This window comes from Alexandromys fortis, unplaced genomic scaffold, assembly GCF_014885135.2.
Source record: "Alexandromys fortis isolate MF-2015 unplaced genomic scaffold, M_Fortis_MF-2015_v1.1 scaffold_71, whole genome shotgun sequence".
In the NCBI taxonomy this organism is placed as follows: domain Eukaryota; kingdom Metazoa; phylum Chordata; class Mammalia; order Rodentia; family Cricetidae; genus Alexandromys; species Alexandromys fortis.
Genome location: NW_026067954.1, coordinates 7353775 through 7366061, shown reverse-complemented (window position 1 = coordinate 7366061; position 12287 = coordinate 7353775). Strand labels below are relative to the sequence as shown.

Below are 12287 nucleotides of genomic sequence, written 5' to 3'. Positions count from 1 at the left end.
GTTTGCAGGAAGAGCCTGAGGATGTGGGCCAGTTGGCATTGTCCTTGACATCAGCCTTCGCAATTAAGCGCAACCCTATCCTCTCAAAAACGATTTATGATTCTGTCATTCATAAATTATCCCAAGTTCTTGTTGTATTTATTTTTATTTCCTGCTTCATTGTCTTGAATTAATATGTTCTGCAAGCTTATTTTTTACTGTGTGAAGGAGACTTTCCCACCTCTTGCTATACTTACTGGGTGTCAATCAATGCTCACCTCCTCAGATCCTGGGCCTTCAAAAGTTTCCTTTGATTGACCCATCAATTAGCTTCTAAGTATGCTCTGCTGTTTGCACAGCCAGGATAAAGGTGGGCTCTCTCATTAGATGTGTCTGTTTATTCCTCAAGTCACTTCTATTTTGTTTCTCTTGACCCTCTCTTCTATATAGTTTTTATTTGTATCTTTTGGAAATTAGGCAACTAATACTACAGGAACAAAGTTTTTGGGCTGAACTGAAAAAGAATGAGCATTGCCACCCAGTCTGGTTGACAATATCAAGGAAACCCATGCTCAACACATTATGGTCCCTTCCTGAGTCTTACTTCAGAGATCACATCTCTTTCTGGAGCATGAGAATTGGAAATGAAAAGCTTGATTCAACTCCAGGAATAGTGCTCCCCAACTACACAAACTTGAGTAATTAATGCAACCCCTTTGTATTTCCATTTGTTCATTTAAAATAAGGATGAAAACCACCCTCAAAATTATAGTAGGAGGAAAAAAATCTGGAGTTATCAATTCGATCTTTCTTAGGTTGAAAACAGTTTATGGGAGTTGAATATATGGATTATTCCCAATTGCAGCAAATCTCTCCCATTTCTACATGTTCACAGCATGTTTTAGTGGAGGAAAGAGGGACGGTTTCAGAGACTGCTCTCTGCAAACCCTGCTTACGCCTTGCTAAATTCCAAAGGTGAAAGTTCTCAGCTAAGCATGCTTTCTTGTTTTATGCTCCATTTATTTAATACGAATAAATGGTAAATAAACAAGGTTAGAGGAGTACCTTACCTAGAAATCAGTCTATGGGGCTGTGCAACAAAGCCAGGCTAGTAGTTTAGGTCTACGATCCCAGATGCTTAAGGGTCAGGAGGATCACAAGCTGAATGGCAGGAGGCTCATATGTTCAAGGTTTGTCTGAGCTACAGACTGAATTCAAGGCCCTTCTGGGAAATTTAGTGAGACCCTCTTTCAAAATCAATCAAAACTGAAAAGAGACTGTAGGATATATCCTAGTGTGTGAGTTCTTACTTCACAGGTGTGGGTGCCTTAGGTTCAATACCCCATACCACAGGTAAAGGTGCATACTAGGTGCATGTGTGGCTTGCTTACAATCATTCCCAGATGTTAAACCTTGCTCTGATATCTGCTTGCTGTGTGACCTCAAACCAGAATCTTCACCCTTCTAAATCTCATTGTCCTCATGGATGGATATTATAACATGCATCTCATAATGGTTATTAAAGAAATGAGATGCAGGTTTCCTGTATCTCTGGCGTCTCTTAACCTTTCTCTTATAACATCAAGCTGGATTTAGCTTTATGTTTGTTCACTTTCCAGGATCTTAAAATTAAAAAAAAAAACTTTCTCCTCCAGTCGAACAAGATGCCCAGAGAAAATAAGGGCCAGGGGAAGAAGGTGACCCTACGCCTGTTGTAATGAAGAAGCCAGAGGCCAAAATGTTGGTGACTCCTCTGTTTGAGAAAAGGTCTAACAACTTCAGTATTGGACAGGATATCCAGCCCTAAAGAGACTCCACTCACTCCATCAGGTGACCGTTACACCAGCCAACAGTTGGCAAAGGGCCATCCTCCACAAGCTGTTCAAAGAACCTCCTGCCGTTGATCAGTTCACCCAGACCCTGGACCAGAACAGCTATCCAGTGCTTAATTTTGCCCACAATTACACTCCAGAGACAAAGCAGAAGAAAAAGCAGAGGCTGCTGGCCCAAACTGAGAAAAAAAAAAAACTGGTAGCAAAGGGGTTGTCCCCACCAAGAGACCACCTGTCCTCTGAGCAGAGGTCAATACAGTCACCACATTTGGTGCAAAACAAGAAGGCTCAGTTGGTGGTGATCACCCACAATGCAGACCCCACCGAGCTGTAGTGTCCCATGTTACAGGGTGGGGATGCCCTACTGCATCATCAGGGGAAAGGCCAGGCTGGAGTGAATGGTCTGCAGTAAGACGTGCACCATGGTCGTCTTCCCACGGGTTTACTCAGAAGACAGAAGTGCTCTAGCTAAACTGGTGGGAGCTATCAGGACCAATCACCACAGATACGATGAGATCCGCCCCCACTGGGAAGGCAGCATTCTCGGTCCTAAATCTGTGGCTTGCATTGCCAAGTTGGAAAAGGTCAAAGAACTTGCTACAAAAGTGGGTTAAATGTACACTGCTAAGTTTTCTGTACATAAATATAATTAAAAATTGCCCTCCGAAAACATTAAATATAATGATTGGTATTTTCATGGCATCTGTCTTCAAGATGTTTTAACATCCTTAGAATGACTATATTTTCAGTCCAGTGTTGAATGGACTTTATTTTTATTCTTTAAAATTAATTTCATCTGCAGAGGTGATGCAGTGTTCTAAGCTACTGGGAGAACCTCATTTGCACCTGCCTGTCAGTGTATGGAAGGAAAGAGTACTGGATGGCAGGTTGGGAGACCTGATGTTTTAAAGATGTGTGTGTATGTGTGTGTGTGTGTGTGTGTGTGTGTGTGTGTGTGTGTGGTGTGGTGCGTGTATGCTCACATGCATATGCTCACATGTGGAGATGCTGGCGGAGGCCACCTTGGAGTTATAGTTACAGCTGTGAGCCACCAGATATAGGTAACAGGGCTGAACTGCCTTCTGAAAGTGGAACAAGTTTTTTTTTAACTACTGTGCTGTCTCTGAGCCCTGAGATTTAATATTTTAGAACTTAATTCAGGCACTCCCTCTACATTATTATATATTTGCTTTTTTCCATAAAGAAGAGTTGGATTTTATGGTTGCTAAAATCCCTTTAAATGCTTTAATACATTGTTTTACTATAGTAACTTAAAACCCAGGAGAAGCAGCATCTTGGCAGATATCAGACATGTATCATACAGCGGACTGAGCCATATAAAATGATCCTGTAATATATTTATAATATGATATGTATTTCAATAAAGGTTGAATGAGTATTAACTTAATCTTCCAACAGGAACTCTCCTGCAATTTACAACGAAATATCTTTCTAACAGCATTATTTTACCGAATGATTTAAGAAAGAAAAAGAGAAAGAACATCCAAACAAACTTTCCCAATGGCTCTATCCTTTCCTGGCTGCATGTTCTTGTTCCACCACTCCGGCCTGAAAATGAAAGATTGTGAGGTAATGCAGACCTCCTGTGTGCGTATGAAGCTTAGCTGGTTTTTCTCTGAATAAAAGTGCCTTGGAGGTCTAAATGGCACAGAGTTGAAGGGTTTTGATTTCAAAGAACCAGCACAATAAATCAGTGTACCTAAAAATACATTCTTGAGGAGATTCTGCGTTGTCAAACATTTCCTCACTATTGCATGATCCAATGTTAATGATCCGAAATTCACAAATGTATCTTTCTCAATCCTACCTTTTTTCTTAAGTGCCAGGTGATTTAGGTCAGCTATTTGGCCTGGCAATCTACACATTCCCTCAACTTTTAGTTGAGCAAAAATTTCTCTTCTCATTCAACGCCATCATTCTGCTATTGTAAGTAACACACAACACAACCTTAACAGATTTTTGAGGCGTAGCCACATTAATTATGCTGAATTGGTTTATGGTCAGTGCTTATAAGCCCGCCACGTCTATGTAGCTCCTCCAAGTTGGTGCACAGTTTTTTTGACAAGACTCCTGGCACTGTTACTCACATTCGATTTGGAGGTTTCTAGAGTGCGAGTTCACTTTGGTGCAAATCAATTTGGAACATTGCTGAAGAGCTCTAATGTTGACTCATTTTTGCTTACGCTGATTTGAAATCTTCCTATAAATGATGACCCTATGTATTATTTCTTTTCTCTGCTTTGATATACAACAAACTTACTTCAATGGTAACCACTGGGAGCTGTGAAGTGGTGTTTGTAACAAGCTTTCTTGTAAGACTATCTGTAGATTGCCGATCTCCAAACATCAACACAGAGACTGATTATTAATTATGAAAGCTCAGTCTTAGGCTTGTCCCATCAGCTCTTAACACTTAAATTAACCTGATTCTAATAATCTACATTTTGAAATGTGGCTTTTTACCTTTCATTCTGTATGTCTTACTTCCTCTATATCTTGTTAGTGTCTCTACCTTTCTGCTTCCCAGAGTCCTCTCTGTCCCTAGAAGTCCTGCCTAACCACTTCCTGCCTCACTATTGGCCTAGGATTACCATATCATAAATATTCAAAATCATTTATTAAGTAGGTAGAAAGGTTATGAAGTGCAAGAAAACAATATGTATTGGAATTGACATTAACAATTGAAACAGAATTCCTCTGTAAATTATTAAATTCAAATTGTATGTTGTACTACTTCCAGAAGAGCTTTAATTTTGAAATATTAAAACGACTTCTATGTCAGTGATTTTCCAACAAAATTTAGTGAACAATTTGGAATGGAAAAGACTTTTATTGATGCAGTATTGAAAAAGTGTAGTTGAGAAAAAAATGATGTAGTTAAAAATGGCTTTTCACAGTCCTGACCCAGATTTCTGAACCAAAACTACTTGAATTTATTTTTCTCTTTACAATCAAAACATGGCATTTCTCTAAGTTCCTGTTTTCTCTACTTCTCTTTTCTTCATTGGAAAGAGGCAGTTAAGTCCACTACCCGTTTATACATTCACAAAGGAGGAAGACGGTCAATGCCCATCACAATCGAGTGGGGCACATGTTAAAGATGAAACATCAGAAAAATGAGTTTCTATTCAAGTAAATGCAATCTGTCATGGAAATATGATCCACAAGAACATGTGTGAATATGTGAATAACCAAGTGTCTGAATTTTTGTTCCTTAGGTGAGATGATCCTTCCTCATGACCAGGTAAAACTAAGACCAGCTTATGTAAGTCAACTGTAAGAACCAGTGAGGCTGTAGTCAGAAACAATGTAAGGCAACTATAAGAACCAGTGAGGCTGTAGTCAGAAACACTGTAAGTCAGCTGTAAGAACCAGTGAGGGTGTAGTCAGAAACAATGTAAGTCAACTGTAAGAACCAGTGAGGATATAGTCAGAAACAATGTAGGGCAACTGTAAGAACCAGTGAGGTTGTACTGTGTTCTAGAATCCCTTGCTGATAGGGAGAGTCTATGGAACCTGGCCCTTGGTATCAAGGTGTTTACTTGCAATGACAATGTATGCGGGAAGAGTAATAAAGAGACGAGTATTCGTATGTGTTCCTGGTGTGTCTCTGTATACGCGTCTCTGTGTGTCTGTGTTTGTGCATATGTCTGTGCGTGTCTCTGTTTGTGTGTCTGTGTGCCTGTGTGAGTGTGTCTGCGTGTGGATCTCTTACTGTGTAACCCACAGTCCAAGCCAACAAAGACGTGTGCCACCAGAAATCACAAATAGAACATGCAGAAGAAAACTTTATTTTTCTGTGAAAATGTGTGAAATCGTAAGTCACACAAGCATAGTGAACTACAGAGAAACAAGGATAATAGAGAGAATTTAGTAAAAAGCTATCAAATGATAAGACAGTTGGAAAATAGAACAATCGACAATCACAGTGACAACGGAAGCGTTAGAACTGTACAGAGAAAGACATTGTGGATAAATACTCCTTACCTATATTCTCTAAGGAAGAGATCACATTCTGAATGGTCTGTAAGCACACACTTGAAGATATGTGTTGGGGAGTGAACGTGAACTCTACATAAGGTCTCTGACTATAATCTACTGAATACTTATTGCAGCTACTTAGGAATGCAAATGCTTTTTGGAAAAGTTTGCCTAACTTCCTCGTCACAAAATCTCACTTGGCAGGGGGCTGTCTGAAGCAGAGTTACGGACACAGAGACTTAGCCATGAGGAAAATGATGAGAATGGATAAAAGACTTCAACTTTTCTCCTAGTTTGAGACGATTGCCGCAGGGTGAGGGCTGCTACCTTATAGCTAGTGAACAATGGAACAAGAACGTAGTTTCTTTACTTTCAGAGGACACTGTCTTGTTATTTTCCAGTGCATTAAGATTCTCCTTGGTATTTCCACAGCCAAAGGACTTCCTTCAAATAATCGTAACACGACTCAGTGAGCACTGATAGTATTAAGAGGAAAAGTCCCCCAAATGCTTTCAAACCAAGGCACACTGGCAGAAGGGCATCCTGCCGGCCACTGCTATTTCAGTGGTGTCATGAGTTTCTTGCCTGGGTCAAAGTAGTTCCCCCTCAATGAGCAATACTATCATCTCCTTTGGAATGACGCACCTCCAAAGATGTTTAGCATAAATAATCAGCCAGGGAAAACATGATGGAAAAGTCAAAACCCCCACAAATGTATCAGCGGCTAACAGAAAGTTTTCAGTTGTAACAGAAAGGGGGAATTTCAAGGGAAGGAAATAGAGAAAAGTCTATGTTAGTGAAGGGCAGTGTGACCATTTCCCCCACATTATTGGGGAAAGAAACCTCCCCTCTTCTTCATGTAGAAAAAAAACTGTCCACAGTTCATTAGAATAGCTCTGCATAAAGATGCACATGACTATAAAATGTTCATAGATACTTTCAAATTTTCATGTTACATATAACCGATAAGAGGGAAGAGCACACACCAAATTAGAACGAGGTAAACTGTAGCCAGGAAAATAGGGACACACAAAAGTAGAGTGTACAGAGAAGGTTTTCTAATTGCAATAAAAGCCATTCAACAGGGATGTGTTTAGTATGACAGGGCCTTAGGACTCAGTACACTGGATAATGAGATATGTCTGGCTATATTAAGAGCACAATTTTCATTTTAAAAAGTAGAATAGGAAAATATTTTATAAAGACCTAGAATGCCTGCGGTGTGCTTTAAAAAAAAAAGGCTTATATGCAGTTTCATCCTCAAGATGGGTTCTAGTCCCTCATTTCCCAGAAACCTACACTGAGACAGCATTTCTTGTGAGTCAGTGTTTTAACCCCCGGGGATGCTTGCGTACACGCTAATGATTTTCCTGAGCACCCCACTCTACGACTGGCTCGTCGTTCATGTGCAGAATGAGGTAGGACAGGAGCTGAAAGAGGTTTTGCCACAGTAAGAGGGACACATAAAAGGAAAGGCCGCTTACATCCAGTTCGCAGCGCTCACCGGCGAAGGCCACGTCACAGATGCACTGGAATCTGTTGAGCAAGTCCCTGCACAGGCCTCCGTGGAGGCAGGGAGCAGAAGCACACTCATCAATGTCCTCTTCACACCTTGAAAATGAATGGAGAAGCAGAAGCCCAGGGCTGGGTGAATAAGAGAGCTGTAAGGTGGAGCAAATGGTTTGTTTCTCTTCCTAGCATGACGGAGTGGTCACCAAATCTACCCAATTACACACACCAGGTACTTTCAAAGATTCCTTAAGAACCCATTAATATATTATGAGTTTTGTGGACAAAGATGGATAGACATGGGTGCACACATTGAATTAATTCAAATAAAATGCCTGCAAATATTTAGAAGCCCTGTTTGTCCCTTAAGGGCGCTATTGAGTTTGCCACCTTATAATTGTTGATTTTATTAGGAGGACATTGCCAGGGTGATTTTGCCAACCTGGAATCTACAGAGCAGAAGGAGCCCTGATGGTGAAGGTTCCATCTCTGCCTTAGGATAGACTTCGTTAATTCTGGGAGATACTGAATTACTTTCCTTTGAAAAGACACTTTTTTTTTTTAACCCGAGCAAAAGTAAGAAACCTGTTAATAAACTGTGTTCTAGTAGTAACACGGAATTCAGTGTTCTAGTAACAGCTTTCCAATAAGACTTTTCCCAAAGAAGTAGCGTCCATGCTAAAGTACGTGAGTACTGGGACACTGCCTGCCTCCTTTTCTAAGGACATTTTTTTTTGATTTTTTTCTAAACTGACACACGAACACAAAAACGACACACACTTGTGGGGTAAAGTGTGTGTGTGTGTGATATCGGATACTTGGTATGTTCAAATTAGGTTCAATAATTCAAACAGCACATCCTTCAACTGACACTTTCAAATCAGCTCTTCTAGGTTTTTGGAATATTATTATATATAGTGAACAAGTCCTTGCTCTGGACACCCATGGACTGATTCGGTAGTTCTGCCTATCCTGTGCCAAACACTCTGCTAAGGCCTGGGGGCAGAGCAGTGGTGATGGCATTTGTATTACTTTAGGAAACTAGTGAAATCGTAGCCCCAGGATCTCTGCAGAACAGCTTATGATGTAAACTGTTTTTAATCTCCACTTCCCCCAAAGTAGAACTTCCATGTGTGCCCCAGACTTCTCACCAGGCTCGAAGGCAAGGGCTGAGGTGGAGGAGCTGTGAGATCCCTGGTGTGAGGGAAACGGCAATTCATTCCAAGGAAAACAGCTCCTTACTCCAGCAGGATACTGAGCATAGCTGAGACCCTATTTGCCTTTTATGGTCCTGGCTTCTGGGCTGGAAGAGGCTTCTCTGATTAGATCCCAGCCAGACTTGACAACTCTCAGGAGCTTGCCAAGCACGCTGTGTCCTGGGTGGCCAGCGCTCACACCATCCATCATCTGGACCCGATGAAATGACACTATGAAGCTGGAGGCTTAAGCAGGCGGATAGCTTCTTCGTGTCCTTGGCGATGTGGAAGTCTTGCTGCCCTAGGCCCTGGGGGACCCATCTGAACGTTCCCAGTTCTTTCTACCACTCTTTCATTTCCTTACTAATTTCTGCTTTGAGAAAAAGAGTTGATGTTTTCATATGCATGACAAACGCCAGTGAAGCTATTATTAGAAAATAATATACTGAATGTAGTGGCTCACCCCCCAAATCCCAACAATGGGGGAAGACAGGCAGAAGGTTGACAGCAAGTTTAAGAGGAGCCTGCTCTATGTAGCAAGTTCTAGACAAATCAGAGCTAAAATGAGACCCCATCCCCAAAGAAAAAACAGAGCAAAACAAACAAAGAAGAAAGTCAAAGAAAAATCATTCCGTGCTCCTGAATTAACTAATAATGCTCAATGTGTTGGGGGAATCAGAAAATATTAAACACACATTCACTGTTTGAAACCATTTTTCATTAGTAAGGTTTAGTTGGATGAAAGTCCTCCCAGGAAAGAAACGAAAATTAGCGACCCTTTCCCCATCTTAATCATTTAAATGACAAGTATGAATTTGAAAATTGATAGGTATCAGAGGAGATAGAAATATTAACAGCAACAAATTCAGGGTATTGGATGGACCCTACTCACGGTGCTGTTAGTGGGGCTAATATTAAGCCAGGGAGCAACCAGCATTTAAATATAGCAAAGACTTATCTACATTTGGGACAAAGATATGTTTATAATATGCTGAAGATGTGGAAGCAGAGGTCAACCGAATGCTGACTTAATAGCTGACGTCATAGCGTTACAGACTGGAAAAGGGACGTGACTTCTCTCCTTCCTTTCCCACACACGTATATGGATCTTGGTTGTACCTTATTCTAGTCTACAGAAGATGGAGGAGCACATTTTATATTTTGTTTAAATTGTGCTGAGCAAACACTTACTCAAGAAATCATGGCAGCGTTCCCAAGAGAAGTCCACGCTTGGATGGCAGCTCAACTCATTGTTGTGTACATTTATTTCAGCATCAATCAATGTCACTCACACACAGACACACACACACAATGAAAACAATAAAACCTTGCTTACAGAGTTCAAAGAAGTGGGGATAATATCTTAAGATAAATGGATTAGTCTTAAAAACTAGGGGCTATGTTTTATCTGCGTACATAATACCTGTGCCCATAGACTCCTGGTTTGTAATCTGTCTGAGGGATGGATATCTCTTTGGAGATCTTTTGTTGTTGTTTGGTTTTTGGTTTTTGTTTTGTTGTTGTTGTTTGTCTTTTGGGACAGGGTTTCTCTGTAACAGCCCTAGCTGGAACTAGCTCTTGTAGACCAGGCTGGCCTTGAACTCACAGAGATCCCCCTGCCTCTGCCTCCTGAGTGCTGAGATAGATTAAAGGTGTGTGCCACCACTGCCCCTGCCTCTTTGGAGACCTAATCAAAGTAGGGAGAATGTTCTTTTCTCCCCTTGCCCACACTCCAACCAGTCAAATGCATACACAACTTTGCTTGCATCCAAGCTGGTCACAGTCTGATTCCAATGGTAGACTCTAAGTGAAGAGTTGAAGGATTCTCTGTGCAAGGAATAGTTCCCTGGAAGGGGTACATACACTTTAGAATGTAGTTTATCATATGAGGCATCTTTTAGATGTGTTTTATTTTACCTTAAAAGTAACCATATTTTGAAATCATATGTTAGAGTTAGTCTGGGGAGCGGAGGACTCCAGGAATCCAGAAGGTACTTATAGGAAAGAATAATAAAACATTATATATATTAAAAAATCATATTTTCCTATTTGAAGTCTCAGCTTGTAAAATATTCTATACTTTGACCTACACTGTCATTTTTCTTCTTTTCTGTTGCTTAAATTCTGTCTGGACCTATATTTCAACATAGATTTTCCTGTGGGAACTGAAATGAAAAATTGGAGGAGCAGATGAACTCTGGGCAATCCCACTGTTCTTTAGCCCAGAACTCCTGCCCATGAAGTTCTAGTGTGACTCACCCCTCTCCAGTGAAACCTGGCCGGCACACACATTTCCAGTCCTCCTGGACCTGAGTGCAGTTGCCTCCGTTGTAGCAAGTGAGATTTGTCTCCTCGTTCCCACAGACTGCTGAGGGTAATCGGCTCTGTCTAGAGAGATAAAAGGAATGGCCACAGCTGTTCATCTCATTCATTTCATTCAAGAAAAAAAATATTTTTGAAAAGTTCATATATGTAGTCAGTGTTAGGCTAATTAAGTCCCGAGGCTGGAGGAACAACAAATGCTCGCTCGTGCTGCTGCGTTGTTCAAACACCAGGTTCTCCAGCAAAAAGCCCCTGCTGGAGGCTTCTGCAACCAACATGGCCATCCATCTTCTCTTCTCCACCAGCGGTCCTGCAGGAGATAAGATCTATGGCCTGGGGTGGCAGTAAATTTAGGGCTAGCTCACAGAGCTAGATCTGCAGCTGCTTTTCTAATAAATCAACGGAGGCCACAGGAAAATTGCATCTCTACAAAGGCCAGGGAAGCAAGGAGAACACGCCGGTGCTCAGGCACTCATGCGATGTCTCCGTTGGCTTTCAGAGCTGAACTACAGTTGCCCTGCCAAGACTTGCCTGCTCCCGCCCTCATAATTCATAGCTTTGCATAGGGCAAGCCAAGTGCTGTCCAGGAGGTTTGTGTATAGTATTCAGTGTAACTAACTGTGTGTGAGTTCAGCGTGCGAGTCCTTGTACGGCAGCAAGGCTGAATGGGCTGAAGAATCCGCATAAAAGGAAGAACGGCTTGTTAAAAGCTAAGACGACACTGCTAGACAAAAAATCCTTACTTAGGCTTGAAAGAGCTGATTTTTAAGCAGATTTTACGAGTGTTGCTCAGGTCCTTTGGCCTTGTGTGTGTGTGTGTGTGTGTGTGTGCATGTGTGTATCCATGAGTGCGTATGTGTGCATGCGTGTGTGGATGTGTGGGTATATGCATGGGTGTGTGCATATGTGTTTGTGTGTGCATGTGTGTCTGTGCATGCATGCATGTGCGTGTGTGTGTGTGTATGGATGTGTGTGTGATCAGATAGAGAATAATTATCTGGGAAGAAACTGGAAAGAAACTTCACTTTTGTTCTGCCATGTACTGCAGCTAACACAGAGAAACCAGCTGCAGGATGATATAAGGGTGTGTCTTTTCAAAAGCGCTAATTAATTCTACTTCAAAAAGAAAATATCATAAGGACGTTTCAAAAGTGTCAAGGATGTCAATAGCTCTAACAGAGGTCATTAGCAATGCAAACCTCCAGTTTTATACACACCTCAGCTTAATAAACAGCTTCTGAAGAGTTCATCAGAAGGGACTCTTGAGAACTTTATTCTTTACACTTGACTTTGATGAATCAGACAAGAAAAAAAAAATCAGAGAACTTGTTAGGAGGGCATACATGTTTTCTTATCCATGGTCACTGTGTAAGACTCCTAATTTTGATCTCAAATTTCTCTTGCTTTTAACCAGGTCTGCTATTTATTGGCAAATGAATCTGTTGAC

The 12287-nt window shown here is 41.2% G+C and overlaps 1 protein-coding gene across 3 annotated transcripts in view; it reads right to left on the bottom strand.

The window, feature by feature from the left end:
* Crb1 (crumbs cell polarity complex component 1) overlaps positions 1–12287 on the bottom strand; it is a 202969-nt gene that overhangs the window by 23787 nt on the left and 166895 nt on the right. For 2 of the 3 annotated variants that reach the window (XM_050151630.1, XM_050151631.1), the window contains 2 exons: positions 10778–10906; positions 7298–7424 (listed from right to left, as the gene is read on the bottom strand). In XM_050151630.1, the coding sequence (XP_050007587.1) occupies positions 7298–7424; positions 10778–10906 (256 nt within the window). Of the gene's footprint in view, positions 1–7297; positions 7425–10777; positions 10907–12057; positions 12129–12287 lie in introns of those variants that run through there. The other variant, XR_007593494.1, reaches the window with a different exon arrangement.